The sequence below is a fragment of the Colobus angolensis genome, unplaced genomic scaffold, assembly GCF_000951035.1.
Source record: "Colobus angolensis palliatus isolate OR3802 unplaced genomic scaffold, Cang.pa_1.0 Scaffold125, whole genome shotgun sequence".
Taxonomy (NCBI): domain Eukaryota; kingdom Metazoa; phylum Chordata; class Mammalia; order Primates; family Cercopithecidae; genus Colobus; species Colobus angolensis.
Genome location: NW_012113697.1, coordinates 8250827 through 8275100, shown reverse-complemented (window position 1 = coordinate 8275100; position 24274 = coordinate 8250827). Strand labels below are relative to the sequence as shown.

The following is a 24274-nucleotide window of genomic DNA, read 5'->3' as shown; positions in this document are numbered from 1 at the left end:
CCCCTCTCCGCAGGGGCGCCGCCGCGCGCAGCCTGCGCCTCTCCCCACCTGCAGCTCCTCCTCCCGCCGCTGCCAGGCGGAGAGAACGCGCCTCCTTGCCCTTCCCCGGCCTCCTTGGGTCCTGCCGTCCCCAGGCCCCCAGCTCCGGTCCCCTCTCCCTCCTCCACCTCTTCCCCCTCGGCCTCCGCGCCTCCCCTCCCCCGACTCTCTGACCCCCCATTCATTCCGTCCGTTCCCTCCCATTTCCTCCTTTCTGCTTGGGCCCTCTCCCCAGAGCCTCCCCGCGCGGACCCCGCTGCAGTCTCGGGGTTCTTAGCACATTTATGGAAGTTTAGGGCCTGGACAGTGGCCCCGAATCCGGCGTGAGAGCGCAGCCTGGGCTGCTGGCCGGGAAGAGGAAGATGTCTGTGCTCAGGCGGATGATGCGGGTTTCCAATCGCTCCCTCCTCGCCTTCATCTTCTTCTTCTCCCTCTCTTCGTCCTGTCTGTACTTCATCTATGTGGCCCCGGGCATCGGTAAGCACCGAGACACACCCTCGCTTCCCCTGGTCACACCACAGCCAGCGCAGGCTGTTAAGGATGTTACTTCTGGGATTTGGAAGCTGTTTAAACAGGGCCCGCAGGAAAGCGTTTTGTTTTAAATATTATTTCAGAAGTGTCAAACTGCTGCAGGGCATGGCTTTGGTATGTGAGTTTTGTTAATTCATGCATTCTGTTGATGCGTGTTTGTTAATAAAGTAAAAGATTGCATTAAATAGACATAGCAAAATTAGTGTGATGGCCCGGGATGCCCTAGTCGCTTTCTTGAGTGTTCGTGACAGCTTTATCCATTTAATGTTAAGTCTTTAAGCCTAAACTCAGTGCTTAATCGTAGTTTTATTCAAACACTCTCGGGTATAAGAACTGGTTGTAAAAATATGGAGGAGCCAACAGCAGGGAATGTGATTGAGTCCAACCATGTGTGTATTCTAGGGTCCTAGGTCGCTTTTTTAGAAAGGGGTCAGTGGACATTTGTGCCATACTTGGGGAATTTTAAGACGATGAGTTGTCTGTAAAAACAATGCTCCTTTATTTTAGTCTGCTTGGGTCTGATTTTCAAGGGTAGGTTGCCTTTGCTACCTGTTAGGATGACTTCTGAGAAAATAGTGATTAAAATAACCATTATCTAAGGGAACTTGTAGTTTAAAATGTTAACCTGTTTATCATTTTTTGGCCTTTGGTGCAAAATACACTTTTGTAAAACTACTTAAATTAGCTGTATTACATATCCTAATTCCTTGTCCCCCTTTTGTTGAAAAGGAGCCAATGTGGCGTTAATTCTAGTGAATGAAAAATAGGAACTTCACATGCATATTAAAATAAGTCATATTTCCAAAACTTTTCTGAGTTTTTCCTGGCTATTATGTATTTAATGTTCAATTACTTAGTAGCAGTGACCATCTCCTCTCATTTCTCCTTACACACTGTGGTCGTTTGAGCCAGCGAGTTATCTAAAAATAAAATGCCCCTTACAGAGTGAAAACACCTGCAGAATTTTGAGATGGAATGATCAGGGTATTGTCTTGAGTGTAGTCGATTATTGTAATGAATTGCAGCCGGGAAGGATGATGGAAACCTCACCCAGACTGCTTCATTTCTTAAAATTACTATGAGACTTTTCCTTTAGTACATTTTTGGATTCAGTGAGATGTATAAAACTCAGATGATGATGTTTGAGAAGAAATGGATTGTGAAACGATGTATCCCAAAAGAGAAGTTTTAGGGTAAAGTTTGAAGAATATTTTAACATTATTGCAGTTTTCCTTTAGGCCAGAAAAAAAACAAAAAACCTCACAAAAACCTATCCCTTGAACCCTATAGTACAAATGACAGTAGTAGCTTAGTGGCTTTGATATTATCTAGATATTCAACAAGGGCTTGCTTTATGTTTTGCCCTTTTGGAGTCTTATAAATTAACTCTTCATTCTATAGCAATTTTTACTTTCTCATGTAACTCTTCAGAAGTTCGGACATCTTTGGGGTATGTTATTTTACTAGGGATTTAACTTTGAAAGATTTTGGAGAAAAAGTTTTTTTCACACTTACATAACAATTTTCCCACTTTCTTAGTATTATGAGTAACATGTTAAAGTTATATTACTCAAAAAGCTAACCAAAGGAAATCAGAATTCTAGTCATCCCTTTTTTTTAAAGTTAGTGCATCAGCATCTTATTTGTAGGTTCTTAATTCAATTTGTGTGAAATACTAATAAATTTTTCTTATTTGAATGTTTAATGTTTGCCATAGAACGGTCACTGATATAATGTAAAAATTTTGGCAAATGTCTTGTAGGCAATTAGATTGACATGGCTTAATCTACTCTGTTTTTGTAGGTCTTATAAATGATAATAAGTTATTAAAACCAGTTAGAAGAGTGTAAACCAAAAACTTATAAAATGGTGTGAACTTGTCAAGCTGAATCTGTTTCCAAAACCCTGTACCATTTAGCCAAAAGAAGCCTCCTTTTTAATCTTTTGTATCTTTAAGTATTGGGAAGCAGTTTTCCAAAATTCAAATTTTTGCTTGAAAGTTTGAATTTTATCATTGGTAACAAATACTGTCAGTTTTGAAGTGTGCGGCTCACTTTGCTCATTTTTGAGAAAATGTAGGTCAGATACACAAGTTTAAATAACCATAGTTTTTCAGTTGTTCTTTCAAGGAAAAATAATGTTCCATGAGAAATGTGGCTTGTTGAATTCATACTGCAGCAATCAATCAATTGCACAAGTGCTTCAGATTTCTTATTTATGAGACATATCCAGAAGTAATTAGGTTCTTATAACTAGGTTTTATTCGATGTATGTAGATTTTTCTTGAAATAACAACTTCAAGAAAACAATTCGTATTTTAGCCTCAATTACATCTTGGGGCAAAATGTGTTTATGACTAAAATATGTGTTGTATGAGTACTTTTTATGTGCCCTAAATAAACGTTTCGGATCTCCTCTGTTAAGAAATTACTATTAATCCTACTATATCAACCTGTTTGGTAGACTTGAATTCTATTTCCCTACTTCTTCTCTGTCCTGAGCCCTGTGTGTGTCATGGGCCTTCTTCCCAGGTAGATCTTCTGTCATTTTAGTTCCTCCTCTTTGCCATTGGGAGCAGATACATCACAGTTGTAGACAGCATAATCTGTTGAGTTTCCAGTGTTTTCAGATGCTCCTCAGCATTTCTGGACTATTTGGGTTGTCAACTACAGGGAGTTCCATGGAACTCAAAGCTCATTATTTTCAAGGAAACATTTTTCCTGAAGTGTCTGATGCATACAGGAAACACAGGGATTGTTGTTGTATTATAAACCTTACTACTCAGGGACACTGGATGGCAGACACCTGCCCCATCACCACACCATAGGACGTCCATGGACAAACTGCTCTAGTCCCCCCAGTAGAGGCCAGAGCCATACATTATTTCTTATTCCGTGTCTACCTTTGTGCATGACTGCAAAGATGAGTGCAGTTTCTCTCCAAGGTTTTGACTTGGCTGGATTGAGAATAGAATTGCATTTGATAGGAAACCTTTATTAATATAACTTCCAATATAACATAGTCATTTTCTTGCTGTCGTATCAAAGATGAGCTGACGTGTAAGTTCATTCAACAATAGGAGTGGTGCACCCAAGAGAGGCTGGACATTGTTTGAAGTATGGAAGATAGATGACTAAGACTTAGTTTCTTCCCTGAAGTACACTGGGATGAGCCCCATAAAACGGCTGTAGTAAATCCTTGGAAGGCATGTGGTGGGGAGTGAGGGCTGGTTAAGGATTTCCAGAGGAGAAAGTGGTTGAAATGGAATGGAAATGATTTATCTGGACTGAGCAAAGGGATCCTAGTCAGAGGGAACAGCATGAGCAAAGCTTCTAGAAGATGGAAGTAGCTCCATCCAGCTACTGCTTAGGGCTTGGAGTGGCACATGGGCCGGGTTATGAAAGGTCTCTAGGGCTCCAGTACCCAGCCCTGGTGTTCAGATGCATGAGGTCTTTAAAATTCCTGGCAGAGAGAGACTGGTCTTTGTTCATACAACTTTATCAAAGCTGTCTGTGATTACAAAAACATTGACAGTGCCTGTAATCAGTGGGGCAATATAATGGGAGGAGATTACATAACTTCCCTGGGAGTGGGGATTTCACTGTCCATTTGACTCACCAGAAGCCCTGACCTTTCCTGGACACACTGATGGGCTGTTTTGCTCTCTGGGTAGAGGTGAAATCTGGTGGGGCCACTTTGGTCTGACTTCTCTGGACCCTTGGAGGAATTATCTGGCTGAGTGCTTTGTTATTTGGGCCTCCCTGGGGTGTGTGCCCTGCTGGGAATGGTGGAGGTGATGACAACGGGTAGTCAAAGTGTGGGGTCTATGTGCAAGCATGTGTGTTGTGGGGTAGCTATCTTAGGTCCTTTGCTCAGAGTCCCTCTGGCATTTTGGCTGGGGTTCTTCCTGGGCTAGCACAGAAGGTAGCTAGTTACCCTGCAGCTTTGTTATAGCCCTTTAGCCTCCTGGCCCTAGCAAGTGGGTCTGGCTGTGTTCTTTGGAGCTGTTATAGTCTGCTTTGTTTCAAAGGTCTTTCAGTTTTATTCACCCAGTGCTCTGATCTGCATGACCCATTTCAGGAGTTCACATTTGGGCCATGGTACTGGGCATGTCTTTTCTCTGGGCCTCCCTTACTGGCCACGTGTCCCATGCTTTTTTTTGTCTTGTGAGTAGCGGGAAATGTCACAAGTTTTGAAAACGATGCAGTCCATTGGTTTAGAGTGACCTTTCTAGCATGAAGGATGGGTTATAGGGGAAATGGACAATAGAAGATTAGAACCATTGAGGTTGGTAGTTCATCAGGGCAGAATTGAATGGATGGGAATAGTGGGTTTGAAGAAACAGGAATAGCTTTAAGATGAGGCTTGGATTCTAGCTTAGACATTCAGGTAGCTATTAGTAGGGAGTATAGAAAGGCACGTCTTTGGGGGGCTATTTTGATTTTAGAGAAAATGAGTTCGGATCCCTGTGTGATATCCAGGAAGAATTAGTAGGTAGGCAGATGGAAGTAAGGGCTTGCAGCCCAGGAGAGAGATTTGGTTGTCTTCCTTATGTAGGTGAATGGTATTTATCTGTTTATCCTCCAACACGCCTGAGTAATAAAACTCACTTCTGCAACTGGAAGTGACTCACTGTGTTACTTCCTCTGAAAATGGAATCACAGGGGTTAAATTGAAATACAGAGGAAGACCAAGTATAGTTTCAGAGTGTCCGATGAGATTTGCTACCCTCCTTCTCACTCCCTAGCTTTGTTACAAGAGTCAGCGGGTCCATTTCACACTCAAGAGATGTGCTAGCTTTCTTAGAGATTGTTTGCACAGTCAGATTGCCATTCCTGAGTAGCATATGTAACTCAGCTATATCTCTTCAGTGTAAACTAATCCAAATCTCATGGCCTTGTGGGAAATTAGGCAATATTGAACGAAAACTTGATTCATTGAAATCTGGCAATGCTAACTGCTATTTTCCACCTTAGCCTTTCTTTTACAAGTACATTTGGTAGGTCTGTTAAACAATGTGGCAGAGTAAGGCAGTGATGTGTTTTTTTCTGCAGCAGTGCTTATCATTACTGCCTTTAATGTTTATTAGAGATAAAAATAGCCTTGTCTGTGATTACTTTTAGAAGAGAAACTTTTAACCTAGGTTTGTAGTGTCTGTATGTAACAGGTATTCCAAATACTATTTGAATTTGCTTGGGAATAGAATGCATTTTCCTTTTGAGGCAGTGTGGTACACAGTAGTTAATTTGCTAACCCATCCTGTGGAAAGCCTGTTTCTCATAGGTTGTCCTGCAGGGCTTCTCAGGGCACTTGTCCTTCTGGGCCTCATCTCTGATGGTTCTAGCTGTGGCTTTTCCTCTCACCCTCAGAGCCCTTGCATTTGCCCCTCTCTCCAAGGGCCCAAGGCCAGGGGAAACTTGGGCACAGAAGCATTGGTTTCTGGAGCCAGAGCTATGGGCAGAGCAGCCCCAGGAGTAAAATTCCAAAGATAGCCCACCGCCTTGTCCATATTGGGAGATCCACGTCTTCCCTGCCACACCCCTGACCCCTTGCCAGTAGGGCTAGCCTTGTTTGTGAAATGAGAGAAGGAAGGACAGGCTTTGGAAGATGGCCACTTGCCTAAAGTGTCACGCATCATTGTTGGAAGAGCTGAAGCGTACACCTTAGGACTCCTGACTCATTCTACGGTGCCCTAGTTGAAGGAACTAATCATTTTTGTCCTGGAAAATGGAAGATTTTGGGGAAATACAAGCTCTTTCTTCTTCAGTTTGAAGGAATACTGTATAGACAAGCGATGAAATGTTTTGGATAGCCTAAGTTAGCACTGAGGGTAATTACAATGAGGCAGAGTTGAGGCTTATTGAAAAGAGAGAGAGAAAAAAAGACCAACCTTCTAACCGACCTGCAATCAGTGAAATAAATGGCCTTAGAAGTGCTCCTTTCCTTACACATTATCAGGTGAGGGTAGATGACCACCTCTTAAGGCTGTGATTACTCTGGAGAGGGTGCTTTGTTTGGGAGACTGTACAGACCTCTAGGATTCCCTTAAACACTGGTGCTCAGTGCTGTGTTTATACTGTGTGCTTAGACTCTGCAGCACCCTGGCTTACCCTGCAAAAGGGCAGACCTCCTCCACCTGTCTCCCACCCACATTGTCTTTTGTGACTCCTTTTCCCTTTCAAGCCTGCCTTTCATGTTTGTCTTAGGTAGAAATGTGGAGGTGGGAGGGGAGGCTGAGGTGAGACGTGTGGGAGGAGTGATTTTTCTAGAGCTTGGGTTTCCTAGGTCGCCCTTGGGAGTTCCTCAGGCCTGTGTGTTTGCAACATTCTTTTTCTAGTCCATTTTCTTGGCCGCCTTGGACCAAGCTGGCTTTTGTCACAACTGCCTGAGTCTGCAATTTGCCAGCCTAAGCAGAGCAGGTTGTCTCCACCTCTTTGCCTTTCTCTTTTCTCCTTTCCCCCTTGTCCCTCTGAATCTGTTTCATGTCTTCTTAATTCCTGGAGGACACGGTGATTTAATATTTAAAAGGCGTTTTCATTCAAATTCTGCCTTTTATCAGGAAAATAACAGAGAATAATATACAAATAATATAGTGATTCAAGTTCAAGATCGATTCAAGTGAAGATTGAGAGTAGGTTTTCTGAGGATACCCATAATGCCTTTAACATGCCTTTGGAAAATTAAGCATTTACTCTAGTTATAATGAGATATTTTTACCTTATATCTTGGCCCACTGGAGACTTCCAGGTAGCACCCCAATTCTGTTTTTCTTGAGCATTTACATCCTGTATTGGGCCAGTTTGATTTGCTATGTTTCATGGTCAGACTGCCTGTGGACATAATTGCTTTTAGTCTTAGCAGAATTTAGCTGAGTTTGGTTTAAGATACAGCAATACCCCTCCTCAGCTGAAACAGGAGAGCTAGCGTAAAGGATGTTTATGTCAGTAATTTTATTTTTGGCTGTATAGCACAGCAGAATGTTTAGGAAAATATACTTGGTAATTTCAAATCTTATTTTTTAATTTTTTTTCCTCCAGAAATGTAGTATGACTTTTTGCTTGCATCTTTGTTTTTATGTTTGATTACTTGAATTAGTGAAAGTCTTTGGCTTCACCAAATTGTTGTGTTATATATTCATTGAGGATGAAACAGATACTCCTATGTCCAAATGAATTGTGGTATATTCAAAAGCTTTGTAAAAAGATACATTTAAGGCCGGGCGCAGTGGCTCAAGCCTGTAATCCCAGCACTTTGGGAGGCCAAGACGAGCGGATCCTGAGGTCAGGAGATCGAGACCATCCTGGCTAACAAGGTGAAACCCCGTCTCTACTAAAAAATACAAAAAACTAGCCAGGTGAGGTGGCAGGCGCCTGTAGTTCCAGCTACTCGGGAGGCTGAGGCAGGAGCATGGCGTAAACCCGGGAGGCGGAACTTGCAGTGAGCTGAGATCCGGCCACTGCGCTCCAGCTTGGGCCACAGAGTGAGACTCTGTCTCAAAGAAAAAGAAGATACATTTAATATAAGTTAAAACTGATTTGGAAGGAAGGGTCTACTGTTTTACTTGTTACAAATGTTATGTTTAGAGAATTACTACAAGAAATAGTTTTCAAATATGAATGTGCTTAAGGCTTATTTAAGGTGATATGCTTTAATAAGCTTATTTCCCAGGTCTTGAAAATTCTGATTCTGATTCATTTTTAACACATACCCAGATGATTCTGCACACTGGGAACGATATTTCTGAAAAATACCCCAAATGGTGGGGAAAAAATAGTGCTACCTACTTTTCTAAATTTATTACTTGCATCATTTGATATTTCTTTTTTTTGTTTTCTTTGGAGACGAGTCTCGCTCTGTTGCCCCAGGCTGGAGTGCAGTAGCTTGATCTCTGCTCACTGCAAGCTCCGCCTCCCGGGTTCATGCCATTCTCCTGCCTCAGCCTCCTGAGTAGCTGGGACTACAGGTGCCCACCACCACTCCCGGCTAAGTTTTTGTATTTTTAGTAGAGACGGGGTTTCACCATGTTAGCCAGGATGGTCTCGATCTCCTGACCTCGTGATATGCCCACCTCGGCCTCCCAGAGTGCTGGGATTACAGGCGTGAGCCACTGCACCTGGCCGATTTGGTATTCAATCAAGTACTAATCTTACCTGTTGTAAGAACTAATCTTACCTGTTGAAAACCTAATTAACTTGTTTATAACATCGTGTTTTACTGGCAATAGAGATGGCTATCGTGGTGAAGAATCTTTTCCTTCAGAAGAGGAATGGACAGATACATTATTTATGCCTGCCAGGATCATGTGTTCCTTTATGAGTCTGCAGTGACTAGGTGATTGGGTCCTGGGTTATCCTAAATTTGTTTAGTGTTTTTAATTATTAGAAAGAGACATCGTAATTCACTTAAGAGCAATAAAACTTATTAAACTGTATAGCATTATAGGTTGTTCAGTGGAAGTAATTTCAAAACATTTCCTAGCATTTGGCTAGAAAAGTCATTTTTATAATATCTTTACAGTAGTATATTTAGCTATATGAAGTTTGTTACTATAACATGATATCTTGATTGAATACTATGGCCTGTTTTTATATATTTGAGGCAAATGTTAATATGATTTTACTGAAATCTTGTTACGTATATTGCCTTCCTGATAATTAAGTTAATTGCTCAGAAATTATGACTTCTAATTATAGTGCAATTTTCAGTTTGACTCATAGGAAGAGAAATTGGACATTATTTTCATTTGAATCAAGAGACCAAAGGTAGAGAATTAAAAGGTGCCTTGTTTACTGATTTGAAAATATGCTTTGAAAGTCTTTGAAATTCATTTCCTACCCAGTTCCCTTCTCTGATTCTTGTTTTAGGCTCATTTTCCTTTCATGAATACTAAGTTGGAATTCTGAAAGGTATTTTAATTGTGAAAACACAAGTAAATTGGAGATGATTATAAAACATATTCAAATAGTTCACATTTTACTTCATTTTGATAGACTTCTTATATATTCTATTCTCTTACATATTCTGACATCACTAATTTTCAACAATTTTATAATGTTTCCTGGGCCTGCTTATTTATGGCTTGGTCTTTTAGTCTGTAATGTCATTAAGTGAGTTTCCTGATTAGATTTTTAAGATTTGTTTAATTGCCTGTATTCTTCCTTCCCTGATTTCCTCATTTCCTCCTGATTCCACTTTCCGCAGTGTGGTTCATAACTCTTAGGGTTCCTGTCATGCTTTAAAAAAGCTATATAGTTATTTTAAGTGAATTATACAGTGTGTTAGCAAATGACAGGGCTGATAGTTATCTTTTGTTAGATAGTGTTTTCATGTCACTAGGTTCAGAGTCTACTTTTTGAATTATCAACTAGGGTTAAAGTAGGCTGAACTAATGATCTGGTTGTTGCAAAAGTCCTTCTGATGTTTTAGACGGTTTGTGCCTTTGCAGGATCTTGGTTCTTTACAGAGGAAGCCAAATGGCCCCTTAACTTTTGGCATTGCTTGGTAAATGGTAGGCACTCAATAAACATGTGGATAAACATGTTTCCATCCTGAATATTTTTAGTAAGATCATTGGAAAAGTCAGTTTTTATTAAAAATGTTTAACCTTGATCAGTATTCCAACACAAAGAATCTCCAGAAATAACTTAAGATTGTTAAACTGCAGAGTGGAAGTTGTAAAGACACCTGTTACAAAGATTTCTTGTCAGTGTTTATGTTTGCATCTGCAAAATCTACAAAGCTTGAGTTGTTAGCTAAGATCTGAAATAGATCTCCTGTATGTGATCATTGTATTTGTTGTTTGATAAAGTGGGGCTCTGAACACAGAATTCTTGCAGACTTTGTCAGCTCATAACTTGAAAAGTAGAGGTAAGGATATTATATGTTAGTAATAATTTGCACTGCAGATTTCCTTGAGTCCATACCTGGTTTTAAATTATTGTCACCGTGGTCAGACAAGTAGTACTTTGACATAAAAGAATTTTTTTTTTTTTTTAAAAAGCCTGGCACATCCTTGATGTTTGTTATTTTTTTCTTTTTATTCCAAGTAGTACCTACCTTCCTTAGTCCTAGCTGTAGTATGAATAATATTTCATGTGTAGTCTGGCCTAACCTTGGGGTTTACACCATGGTTATTGAAGATAACATATTTTTCCTTTACCCACATGGATGAGTAATTCTTGGGGATTTATTGAATAAGAGGCTAAATGTGGAAAGAAGAAGATTTTTCAGCATCAGAAACAGATATTTAGAAGATTATCATAAATTGTTAGAAATTCTTAGAGAGAGATACCTGATTCACATATCTGTAGTTAATATTGAGTGGTGCATTCAGATTTTTGCTTTTGTCTATATTATCTCCTGTGTTCTGTAGCTAATACGGGAAATCATTTTCTCTTCTGTAACTTGTAAGGATCCCTTCTGGCTTTCTCCTCCTCTTTGTGTTAAAGGAAATCTGGTTAATCTCTCATATGTTCACTTCCCTTGTAACTTTTTACAATGAAGATTTCTTTTTCCTTATCTCTCCCTCTCCTCTGTGGCCTTGAACCAAGGTTTCTTCCAAATCTCTTCCCCTTAGAGTCACTGAGGCTTGTGCTTGAATCCTGAGTTGTTAATTCTACCTGTGTTAACTTTCTTTTGAGTTTGTTTTCTCATCTTCTAATGGACAAAGTTGTACCTGTCATGGGGTGGTGTGTTATTTTCCTAGGGCCGCCGTAACACATTACCACATGTCGGCTTGAAACACCACGTTTATTTTCTCAGAATGATGGAGGCCAGAAGTCTGAAATTAAGGTCTTAGCAAGACAGTCCCTCTGGAGGCTCTGGAGAAAATCCTCCTTGCGATTTCCAGCTTCAGGTGCCTGGTGGCCACATCACTGCCTCTGTCTTCACATTGCCTGTGTGTGTGTGTGTGTGTGTGGGTGTGTGTGTGAAATCTCTCTCTACCTTTCTCTTAGAAGAGTGCTTGCCATTAGATTTAGGGTCCACCTGGGTAATCCAGGATGATCTCCTCGTCTCAAAATCCTTAGCTTGATTACATCTGGAAAGACCTCTTTCCAAGTGTCACATTCACAGGTCCTGGGACTTAGGGTGTGGGCATAATCTTTTTGGGGATTTCCATTCAACAAACTCCAGGTGGTTGTAAGAATGAAAGGAAATATAATTGTGTGTGTGTACTTACGTATATTTATATGTCAAGTCAGTGCCTGACCAAACTCAGCACTTAGTAAATTCATCTACTGCTCTTCAGAAACCTGTGCCCGTCAAGCTTCTATATCCCTGGAAGATTTCAGCAGTCAGTGCTCAGTTCTGAATGTTCCCTTCCACTTTGTCCCCCACCTCCGTCCTCGTTGGTGAGCACCAGGATGTCTAGCTCTTGTCTTCTGCCCTCACTCCGCCTGGCCATGCCCTGGGTGTCAGCATGGCTGTGGCTTGCTCTCCTTTGCACCTCTCCAGACTGCAGCCTTCTTAACCTTCCGCTTCTAGAGGTTTCTCACCTTTTTTAACAGTTATGTCTCATCCTCACAATGACTTCTTGTCCTCTCACTCTCCTTTGCTTTTTTTTAAACTCTCTATCCCACTTGGCCCTTCCTAACTTCCGTTACTACCCATCTCCACTCAAGGCAGATTGTCATTCCGGGGGTGTGCCCTGCTGCTGTGCACCTCAGAGCCTCTGCTTAAACTTTCCCCCCAACAGAATGGTTTTCTCTCCTTCCTCTTGCTTCCTTTAGTGCCTGAAATTATTCACCCTCCCTTCTAGTTTTTTCCACTCAGGCTGCAGACATGCTCAGGGCCCTCCTCTTGCAGAAAACCTTCCCTTGACCTTGCTAATCACTTGTTTGCCTTTTCTGAAACTTGCTTTCACTTTGTCAGTATGCACAGAAATCTTTACTATTTTCCTTTTGTTTCCACTGCTTCCTGAAGCTGCTGTCTTGAAGGCTTACAGTGATCTCCTATAGGCTTTTCAAAGAGGCTAAATGGTATGATGGTCAAGGGCTAACTTGCAGGAGCCAGACTGCTGGGATTTGAATTCTGGCTCCACCACTTCCTAACAATTATGTGACCTGTGGCAAGTCATTCAACTCCATGCTTCAATTTCTTTATCTGTAAAATGGAAATAATAATATTACTTGCCCTCTAGAGTTGCTTGTGAGGATTAAATAGGTTAGTGTATGTAAAGTATGCTTGACAAAGAGAGTATGCTGAATTTTTTAAAGATGTTTTTAAGTCCTCCTTAGCATCTGTAGCATTTGACATGGTTGACCTCACCCTCTTCTTTAGTCCATTAGCTTTTTCACTGTGTTCAAGCTGAGATTAATTCACTTTGGGATCTTTTATCTTTGTGCTGCCTATTTGTGGTCTGTCTTCACCTTTTTATCTCCCTTTTGGATAATTTTTCTTCTGGGAATTTATCACGATAGTTCCAGCTGTTACATTTATTGAATGTCTCTCCAAATGGTATTTCTAGCCCTCTTTTAGCTTCAGTCCTACATTTATAACTGCATCCCAGATTGCCTAACCAACATCATCATCTCCCTCTCAAAATCATTTATTCACTTGACTTTTGTTAAGAGACCTGGGAACTGTGGCAGCGTGTCATAGCAGCTAGGAACAGAGATATCAGGATCACAGGGATGCTGCGTTGGTGTCCTGCAAAGCCCAGGAAACAGTTCTGGATCCCTGCAGGCAGGCATGTTCTTTTTGTCTTGAATCCTTGCAGTACTGTTAGTCAGCAAAACTGGATGTGGAAAGGGGCTGGGAGGCAGTTTTATAGCAGATGTGTCCCTTAATTTCCTTAAGTGAAGAATTAGACAAGTTCATTAATCTCTTGCCTTGCAAACTCGGGATAGAATGCCTGGCCTAGAAGCTTTCATAAACTGTTGAAAATAGGTTTTATTATTTTTATTTTTTAAATTTTTTGAGATGTTGTTATCCCCTGGGAAGCAGAACTGGTAAATAAGTTAGATTTATATCTCACAATGCAGAGCCAAATAGAAAATGAATGAAATTAGAGAACAAACAGCATGGTTTTAATTAAGCAGTGGTAGGTTTCCCTGTTTGTTTTCTGAGATGAGGGTTCTTATAAATTGGAATAGAAATTTTAGATAAGGATTTTCTCTACCTAAAGACTTGCCAATATGACCTTACATTTTATTTTTTGCAATCTATCCATCGGACAAAGGGCTAATATCCAGAATCTACGAAGAACTTGAATTTACAGGAAAAAAACAACCCCATCAAAAAATGGGCAAAGGATATGAACAGACACTTCTCAAAAGAAGATATTTATGCAGACAACAGACATATGAAAAAATGCTCATCATCACTGGTCATTAGAGAAATGCAAATCAAAACCACAATGAGATACCATCTCACACTAGTTACAATGGTGATCATTAAAAAGTCAGGAAACAACAGAGGCTGGAGAGGTTGTGGAAAAATAGGAACGCTTTTACACTGTTGGTAGGACAGTAAATTAGTTCAACCATTGTAGAAGACAATGTGGTGACTCCTTGAGGATCTAGAACTGGAAATACCATGTGATCCAGCAATCCCATTATTGGGCATATACCCAAAGAATTATAAATAATGCTGTGATAAAGACACATGCACACATATGTTTATTGTGACACTGTTCACAATAGCAAAGACTTGGAACCAACCCAAATGTCTATCAGTGATAGACTAGATAAAGAAAATGTGGCACATATACACCATGGAACTATGCAGTCGTAAAAAAGGATGAGTTCATGTCCTTTGCAGGGACATGGATGAAGCTGGAAACCATCATTCTCAGCAGAAAACTATCACAAGATCAGAAAACCAAACACTGCATGTTCTCACTCTTAAGTGGGAGTTGAACAAGGAGAACACATGGACACAGGGACGGGAACATCACACACTGGGGCCTCTCGGGGGTGTGGGGGCTAGGGGAGGGATAACATTAGGAGAAATACCTAATGTAGGTGACGGGTTAATGGGTGCAGCAAACCACCATGGCGTGTGTAAACCTATGTAACAAACCTGCACGTTCTGCACATGTACCCCAGAACTTACAATAAAAAAAAGACATTACATTTTGTACTACTACTGATAAGCAAGTTTTGGGTTTGGGTTAACATAGTTTTACGTTTGGAAAGCAGACAATTGGAACCATTCGCATACTGGTTTAGTGTGTCTTGCAACCCTTTGACATCGCACTTTCTTCCTGTTAAGGACCACTCTCTATTTAACAGCTTCATTCCCTAATGGGTTTTGATCTTTAGGGATTAAACCCATGAGGACCATTAACCTGAGGAATGTAACTCAGCTGTAAATGATTTGGAATAAATACATAGATTTTCCATTTGGAGAAATTGATGTCTAGCTTAATTTTGGTCTTCATTTGTCTAATGAATAGTAAATGCACTCTTTTTCACCTTTGTTAGAGGTACCATAAAAAATCATTTTTAAGGCCAGGTGCGATGGCTCACGCCTGTAATCCCACCACTTTGAGAGGCTGAGGTAGGTGGATTACCTGAGCTCAGGAGTTCAAGACCGGGCTGGGCAACATGGAGAAACCCTGTTTCTACAAAAAATTAAGTGAGCGTAGTGGCAGGTACTTGTAGTTCCAGCTACTTGCGAGACTGAGGTGGGAGGATCGCTTAAGCCCGGGAGGTGGAGGTTGCGGAGAGCCAAGGTCAAGCTACTGCACTCCAACCTGGATGACAGGGTGAGACCCTGTCTTAAAAAAAAAAGAAATCATGTTTTTTAACGGTTTTGTTACCTACAAGTTAGATAATTTAAAAAGTTGTTTCCAGGAAACAATAATGCATATAATGCTCCTACTTAGCATCTCATTTCTTAGGCCAGGATCAGTCCTGGAAGTAGAACTTTTTTGCCTTAGGCTGAGTTCTAGTACTTTGTAGCAGGTATTCTTTTCACAGTTTGGTGTAGCACAAATATAAGATGTTTATATTACTGACAACAAATTTCATATGTAACTTTTAGGATTAAATAATCCAAGGTGTTGGAAACCAGGTGTCGTTAGTAATCTATGTGATGCTGCCCCACCCACAGGTGAACTTTGGGTCTTCATTTAGGCCAAGTTGTTAATGTTAGCTTGTCTTTTATTGAACATTTTCCTGCATTTTTGTTGGCCGTTCTTTTAGTTTTCTTTTTTCTCTTCGTGTCTTTTCTTCCAGTTTTTCATAGTTATCAAAGATGAATTCATTGTTGTAGATACTTTCATTATTGAAAATTAATATGGATTAATTAAGAAATTAGAAAAAGTTGAAATACACAAGAATGAGATCAGGAACGAATACATTTAAAAATAGGAAAATAGAATTGAGATAGTCAAGACAGACTATTTAAATATAAGCAATGGAATACACAAATATGACAAGTCTTATAAAAGGGAGTGCTTGCTCTGGCAGCAAATATACAAAAATGGGAACAATACAGAGAATATTAGCATGGCCCCTGCATAAGGATGACATGTTTATTTTCAAATTTTACATAGAAAAGAAAAGGGAGAAAATAATTAAAAATCAAAAGTAGAGATTCAAAAATTATATAAGATTATGTATAGCTTTACCTAATTTGAATATCTCAATGAAATTGTTGAATCTCTGGGACGAAATACTCCAAATTGAATCAAGAATAAGTAGAAACTGAAATACATCTAATACAGTTTCTGGCAGAGGGCAGGCATTCAACAAATCAAATTGAATACATGAACAGACAGGAATTGGAACAGGTGTCTGATGACAGCTTTTTTTTTTTTGACAGAGAGTCTCGCTTTGTCACCCAGGCTGGAGTGCAGTGGCACAGTCCCGGCTCTGCTCACTGTAACCTCCGCGTCCTGGATTCAAGTGATTCTCCTGCCTCAGCCTCCCAAGTAGCTGGAGCTACAGGCATGTGCCACCACGCCTGACTAGGTTTTTTTTTTTTTTTTTTTTTTTTGGTGTTTTTTAGTAGAGATAGCATTTCACCATGTTGGCCAGGCTGGTCTCATACTCCTGACCTCAAGAGAAAACCTGTGTTGGCCTTCCAAAATGCTGGGATTACAGGCATGAGCCACCACGCCCGGCCAGATGACATCTTCCTTTTATGAGAAGTCAGTTCAAACTTTTAAGGGCTTAATATCTGCCACACTGTATCAGTTGTTGCAGAGTTCAGAAAATGACAGCAATGTGTACAGTCTATTTTATGAAACTAACATTAAGAACAAAGCATAGATGGCAAAAAACCCAAAAACCTTACTTATGAATATATATTTAAATTGTTATTAATAAGTTTTTCCCCCATATGGTCTATTTATTTTAATTAATTTCAACTTTTATTTTAGATTCAGGGCATACATGCGCAGCTTTTTTACACGGGTATATTGCACGATGCAGAGGTTTGGAGTATGATCGATCCTGTCACCTAGGTAGTGAGCATGGTACCCAATAGGTAGTTTTAAACTTCTGCCTTGCTTTGTCCCTCCCTTTTCTAGTAGTCCCCCGTTTCTGTTGTTATCATCTTTATGTTCATAAGTACCCAGTGTCTGGCTCCCACTTAGAAGTGAGAACATGTGGTATTTGGTTTTCTGTGCCTGTGTTAATTCGCTAGGATAATGGCCTCCAGCTGCATCCATGTTTCTGCAAAGCACATGATTTTATTCTTTTTTATGACTGTGTTCTTCATTCTTTTTTATGACTGTGTTCTTCATTCTTTTAAAGTCCACTTAAGTACAAAAATGTAGTCAAAATGTGTTGTATTTGTAAACTAGTATAGTAAATTCAGGTGTAAGCAAGTTAAATCTAATTACAGGACTACTTTCTAGAAAGCCTGTAGACATGCTCTCAAAAATGATATCTGCAAAGCTTATGTGAAACCTGGATTTCTGTTTCTCTCTTTTTTCTGGAGGTGAAAGAAAAGTTTCATTTTACTCTGCTTTTCTAGTAGTTTTATTTATGCTCTGCTCATACGTACTTTGAGCAAGTTCACATTTACATAAAAAGTGGGAAAGACGGTAGTAAACATTAAATTTCTCTCATCCCTCTATTCCGTCTTGAGAAACTAGAGCAGGACTCAGAAAATTAATCAGCATTCTTAATTTTTTTCATTCAGCATTCATCTTTTGAGAGTGTCATTACTGTATTCAGAGACAGCTTATGTTAAAATTGAGTCATTAACTGAGACTTGCAGTTTCTTGGTTTTTGCCATGATAGTGAGCCTCTGCCTCTCATCTGAATGGAGTTTATGATTTTTAGCTTTGCGTTGAGAGACTTTAAAGAAGAATGAATGCACCACTTGCACGAGTGCCTTGTGGAAACGAGGAAACTGAGATCTAAGGAGCTGTACAAAGTTATGCACAGCACTAACAGAATTGGGACCAGGAAAGGAGTTTCTCACTTAGTCCTGTGCCTCTGGGGAGTCTGAACATCTCAAAAGTTAGAGATTTTTGTGATGAAGCTTTGTTAATTTACCAGTTTCTCCCAGCAGAAGAAATTTGGAGCCTATTTTTGAAGCACTTATTGTGAAGAATTAAATTGACCCGCTTTAAAAATACACATTGATTTTGATTTTACTTGCTTTTACCCTGCTGGTAGATAGATTTGTGATTGAAAGGGAGTGTAAAAGTTGAATTAACTCTTAGAAGTGACCCAGAGAGATACTTATCCTAGATCACCCCTCCCTACAAACACATCAATAATTTTCAGGACCGTTGCAAGATCTTTATTCATACATTATGGGATTTATAAGGAATCCTAGCTTTTGTGAAGTTTTTGGTAGGAGGAAATTAATATTATAATTAGAGAAACTGAATTATAACCAAGATTGAGTACTTGTAATAAAATGCCTTTTTGAAATTTCTAAGTCTATTTTATAGTAGAAAATCACTTATGGATGTGGGGGTTCATTATGATATTTTAGTTTGTTCAGTTAGTTTCATTTTATTTGATAGGTGGATATTTCAACTTTTTTTTGTTTTTATTTTTAAAAAATCTGTTTTTGTCAGTTTTTATAGTAGGCAATATTTTGTATTTCTCTTTTCCCTTTGGACATGCTGATTGAGTCAGTTTATGTTTATTGGGCACTTCACCAATTCTGAATATTATTTTATTAAATAATAAAAGCTTACTGAGTTATGACATTTTTTCTCTATTTTTCTTTTATAGCCAACACATACCTCTTTATGGTACAAGCTCGAGGTATAATGTTGAGAGAAAATGTGAAAACAATAGGTCATATGATCAGGCTGTACACAAATAAAAACAGTACGCTCAACGGTACAGGTAAGACTACTTCCTGCTTAACCCCTTGTAGTCACAAAGCAGTAAATCAAATCTTCTACAGTCTGTTTTGCCTTCAGGTAACTTCCTGTTAAAGATGAAGGTATCTTCCCCTAAGCATCCTGGCAGATTATTTTACTATGCAAATCAAGACTGTTACCTATTTTAGGATGTATGAAGATGTCACAAAAGTGATGAGATTTTGTACAAACACTTAATTCTTGCAAACAAAATATAGAAAGCAGCTTCTACTTTTTCAATTCACATATTGTATTAAAGAGAAATTAACCAGAGAAGAATTTATTCATCTTAGTAAGCCATACTACCGTCTCTCTTTATGTTCATTGTAGTTCCTAAGTTGTTCTCCCAACTAGGTCTAGAAAATAGTTGTTTTTAATTATAGAAGATTGTTAGTAGTTTTATGGCCTTTTTAAGGAGTTAAAGGAGAAATTTTATAAAATTGGAAATTTGTAACTACTCTTGTCTTATTATTTTATTTATTTTTTTGAGACGGAGTCTCGCACTGTCGCCCAGGCTGGAGTGCGGTGGCGCAATCTGGGCTCACTGCAAGCTCCGCCTCCCGGGTTCACACCACTCTCCTGTCTCAGCCTCCTGAGTAGCTGTTGATTACAGGCGCCTGCCACCGCGTCTGGCTGATTTTTTTTTTTATTTTTGGTAGAGATGGGGTTTCACCGTGTTAGCCAAGATGGTCTCGATCTCCTGACCTCGTGATCTGTCCGCTTCAGCCTCCCAAAGTGCTGGGATTACAGGTGTGAGCCACCGTGCCCAGCCTACTCTTGTCTTTAAAATGTCACCTGAAAGTAGAAGCTGCATTAGAATCCCAGGAGGTTAAAATCTAATAGGCCGAACCAGTGATTTAATGATGGTAGAATTGATGTAAATAGATCTCACTATTGTGGAAGAATGTTAATGCTTTTTTATGGCAGCGTTGCCACAGTGTCTCCCAAAGTTATTAGGTGTTTCTTTAAAGGATTCAGTGGGGTTGTCAGTTGTTGCACCCTTTATGGTCTCATTTTGAAGAGTTAAAAATAAAGATTTAATTTGTGTTAGTAATTCTTCCTTATGTCACTGTAAAACCTACACATTGTACTAAGAGAAAGTCTGTCTTCCAGCTGTAGGTGTTCTTTCTTAAATGTATGTCAAGGTGGGTGATAGTTTTAGACCCTTCTAAAAATTCAAGAGTGTGACATATTGATCTCAATTTAATATCACATGTGCTTTTATAAAATCCAGTTTAGTCATTTGCCTAATATGTTTATGATGTCACAAATCAAAACACTCTTGTTTTATTTTAATTTTTTTAACCTTGAAGGATTTTTTTTAGAAGGACTGTCTCAACATAGTTGATGTTTTAATACTACAGTAAAAGTCTCATTAACTGTTCTTTAGCATGAATGAGTCTTCTGAATAGTAGGTCAATTTTAGAAGTTTAAACATTTTAAAAGCTTCTGTAGGATTTGTGCTGGTTGAATAAGTTGATTGTAAAAATGTTCACTGAAAGTTTGTTCAACTGAAAGGAAATAGACATCTTTAAGTTGGTATATTTGTGGGAATGCTAAAAATTTGTGCATATCAGGTTGTTTTCCCTGGGGTATGAATAAGGTATATGTGTGGATGTTGGGCATGATTAGGAGGAATGATTACATGGACAAGACAATCTTTCCCCATAGTACCCTGCAACTGAAAAAGAAAACTTTGAAAACTTTTCATAGGGTTCCTTTACTGATGGTAAAACTGTTCTCAGGAAACAGTCATTGTATACATTAGGGATTAGGTTTGGATGTAACAGAGACCTGTCTGTGGTGGTTTAAACACATGAGGCTTTCTGTTCTTACATGAAAGAACTCTGCAAGTTGGATATCTGTGGCTGGTTGTAGAGGCTCCTTAAAGTAAGTCATCACACTTCATTTTCTGCTATCTGTCATGTAGCTCCATGGTTAACTCATAGTCTAAGATGGCTTCTTGCGTGCCATCTTGGTGTTTGAACTTGGGTCAGTAGGAAGGAGGAAAGGGAGGACAAAGAAGAACAAATAAGGTACCCTTTTTCTGGAGCCTTCCCAGAGGTCCCATACAGTATTTTTTCATACATTTAATTGGCTAGAACTTAATTGCCTGGCCACATGCGATAACACTGGGAAATACAGTCTTTGACCAGAGTGTGCTGGAACTCTAGTGAAACTGGCATTCTATTACCTAAGGGGAAAGGGAAAAATGGACTTTTGAGTCAGCAGTGAGGCTCTGCCATGTTCATTTAACCAACATTTACTGAATATAGTTAGTATATTTAACCAGATATTGGAAACACAATATTAAGAAAAACAGTCTCCTTTAATATGAGGATCTCTAGGCCTCTGGGAGAGATGGAAACATAAATAATTATTTATAATGCAAATGGTTATTTCTGCATAGACTTCTATAGATATAATATCCAAAAAAGAAGATAATGGCCTATAAGGTATACAGAAAGCTAACTGAGCTCTAGAGGAGAAGTGATTAATATACAGTGGCTCATTTACAGTTTAACGCTAAATGGTAAATAGATTGTGATGGTTATAAGCACATTTGATTTCCAAAAGGGGTTTTTAATCCTGTACCTGCCTTTCTGTGGCATCAAAATAGAAATAGATGTATACTGTTTTTGTAAAGAAATTATATACTCTCATAATCAGATGGTGCCGTGTAGCCCACAGAGCCAGTCAAATTATGAAAACAAGATGTATTCAGTGAATTCATCTAATTTCTGAAGAAGATAAGGGCCATGCAATGTTAGAGTGGATAGGTTTGTTGGAAATAACCCAGCATGCCTCCTCATTTGATGGATATATGAATTGAGGCCCCCAGACACTGCCAGACTGACAAGACAAGTTAGTGGGAAACAGACTAGAACTCTCATCAGTTTCTAACACCTGTTTTAAGCTGCTGTTTAGCAGGAAAATAAAGCCATTAAAAGGTGTTCTTGGGGCCTGTTCTCCTTTTCCTTTAGGTAATAAGGTCCAGTGAGAATTAGTAGGGGATCCATCTGGCAGTTTTCATTCTTTGTTTCCCTTTTCTTTGGTTGTGTTTCTGGAAGGGAGGAAGAAAGCAGGGGGCCCAGAGCTCATCTTATTTTTATCCATTCATTAGATGAAATAATGTCTATCTTTTATAGCAGTTGTGGTGGATCCCAAATGCATCTGTCATGCATAACCTTTTAAAATGGTTCCTGACTTTGAAAGCAGTGGTTATACATGATGGACATTGTTCACCTAACCACTTTTGTAGGAATAATGATTCTGTGGGTTTATTACAGTGAAATCTCTAGAAGCTTAAATCATTATTGGCTGTATTATCATTTGTGAGGTGTTTATTTACGGTACGTTGCTACTATGTTGTAGGTACTTTTATTAGGTGCTAGAAATCAAAGACAATTTGATTTTAATTAAAAGAGATACTGAGAATAATAGATGGGTTGGTAGATAGACTATATACACATAATACATTGAGAAGACAAAAATACCACTGAACAGAGTACTCCAGGAGTGTGGAGGTGTTTCTCTAAGTCTGGCAGTGAGTTGAGCTCCTTACGATGTGGCCAAGAATAGCACGTTTAGTTCTAAAACTTTGTATTCAGTGAAGTGAATATAATGATATTGCATAACTTGAAGGCACTTAAATGTGGTTCTTTAAAAACTAATAAAAGTGATAGAATGTTTACTTTGTGATTCAGTCATTCTAGCACTAAAATAAAAAGTAGAACAATTCTTGCTGGCCCTCCTGTTGCCATTTGACTCCCCAGAAGGAGTTAACAGTTTGTTTTGTGGAAATGTCTAGAGAACAGAGCACTTCTGTGAATTGGGTGCGGGTTTAGAGAATCATAGCATGTGGCTAAGAGAAGGAGCCCAAGCATTAATGATAAAATTAATAAATCATGCAGAATAAGAAAATACTCTTAAAGTTAGTGCATGACATTAACAAAAGGATTGAATGAAAATGTAGATATTTTTCTGCCTCAGTTTTATAAGAAAATGAGCCTTGTAACATCTCAAGGCAGATGACCCCCAGGGACAAACTTACTCTTTTGTTTTTTTTTGTATTTTAAAATATTGTTATATCATAGTTGTGCATCCAAGGACAACCTTATTTATTGTCTCATTCTTGTGAATGTGTAGTGTATAGTATGTCCTTAATAAAAATTGAAGAGATTCAGAAAAATTATCATCGCTATATAGCTAGCCCATCTTTTCTTTCTGGTGGTATGTGCAACAAAAGCTATAATATGAACTCTGTGTGTGTGTGTGTGTGTGTGTGTGTGTGTGAGAGAGAGAGAGAGAGAAAGTGAGCGCACGCTAGCTAATTAGTGAAGAACTTGCCACTCACTATTTATTGTTTTAACCACTCACTTATTCATATTGAAAAGCACACTAACTTTCTTGTATTTTTATTTTAAGTAGAACTTTTTATATTTTAAAAGTAGAAAAGGGTATAATAACAACAGTCTCCTAGCTTACTCCTCCCTGAGTCCCAATCCTCAGAGAACTAACAATTTATTCTTTATCTTTATGTTTCTATCCTGCTGTCTCTCGATTTATCAATTTTAACTACTCCTGTTATGGAAGAAAGACATTTAGTATTATAGTCTCACCCCAATTTTACGTAACCTTTATCCCCAATATAATTACATCACAATTTAAGTTCAATCGTATTGTTGATGTTGTTAAGAGAATGTAGATAATGGCTTGTTTTCCTGAGTCTAGTTGTAATTATGTTTGTTTTGTAGATCTGTTTATTTTTGTTGATGTTACTTGTTAACTCTTTTTTCCCTCCAATTTGCAGAACGTTCTTAATCTGTCACTGATTTTCCCTTAGGCACAAGAGTTGACCACTCTAAGGGGGGTTTCCAAAATTCCCATGCTATTGTCTTCACTCTTCCAGTGCTGCTTTTGAGAAGTCTGTTGACTATCCTGATTGCAGTTACTGTTCATGGACCAGTTTTTTCTTTCTGGAGACTTTTGGGATCTTTTGTATTGTTAAATTTCACAAAGAGCATCTTGGAGCTTTGTTTTTCTTCTCTTACTGGGAGCAGTCTTATCAATATGGAATATCTTACCCTTCAATTCCCCAAAATATTTTTGTATTATTTCTTTGATAATTTGTCTTCCTGCTATTTTCCTTTCTTTTTGGAAATCCTATTATGTATTATCATTTCTCTCGTGTTTCAATTATTTTTCTATCTTTCTGGGAGATTGCTCTGACTTTATTACATTGCTTTGATTTGATTTTTTAAATTTTGGCAAACTTATTTTTAAGAATTCTTTTTGTGTATTTTTCTTTTCTTACTGTCTCCCTCAAATAAGAATGCCTTATCTTCCTTTTCAGGAATATTGAAGATAAATAAATAACTCTAAGGTATAAATCAATGAACTTGACTAGACACTGTCACA

At 38.8% G+C, this 24274-nt stretch overlaps 1 protein-coding gene across 3 annotated transcripts in view; it reads left to right on the top strand.

The window, feature by feature from the left end:
* Positions 1–105: 105 nt before the first annotated feature.
* The window catches only part of B4GALT6 (UDP-Gal:betaGlcNAc beta 1,4- galactosyltransferase, polypeptide 6), a 64164-nt gene continuing 39995 nt past the window's right edge, over positions 106–24274 (top strand). The window contains exons 1-2 of one of the 3 annotated variants that reach the window (XM_011933279.1): positions 106–516; positions 18720–18836. In XM_011933279.1, coding sequence (XP_011788669.1) covers positions 402–516; positions 18720–18836 — 232 coding nt within the window. In that variant the 5' untranslated portion in view covers positions 106–401. The remainder of the gene's footprint in view (positions 517–18719; positions 18837–24274) is intronic. The other 2 variants (XM_011933280.1, XM_011933281.1) reach the window with 2 other exon arrangements.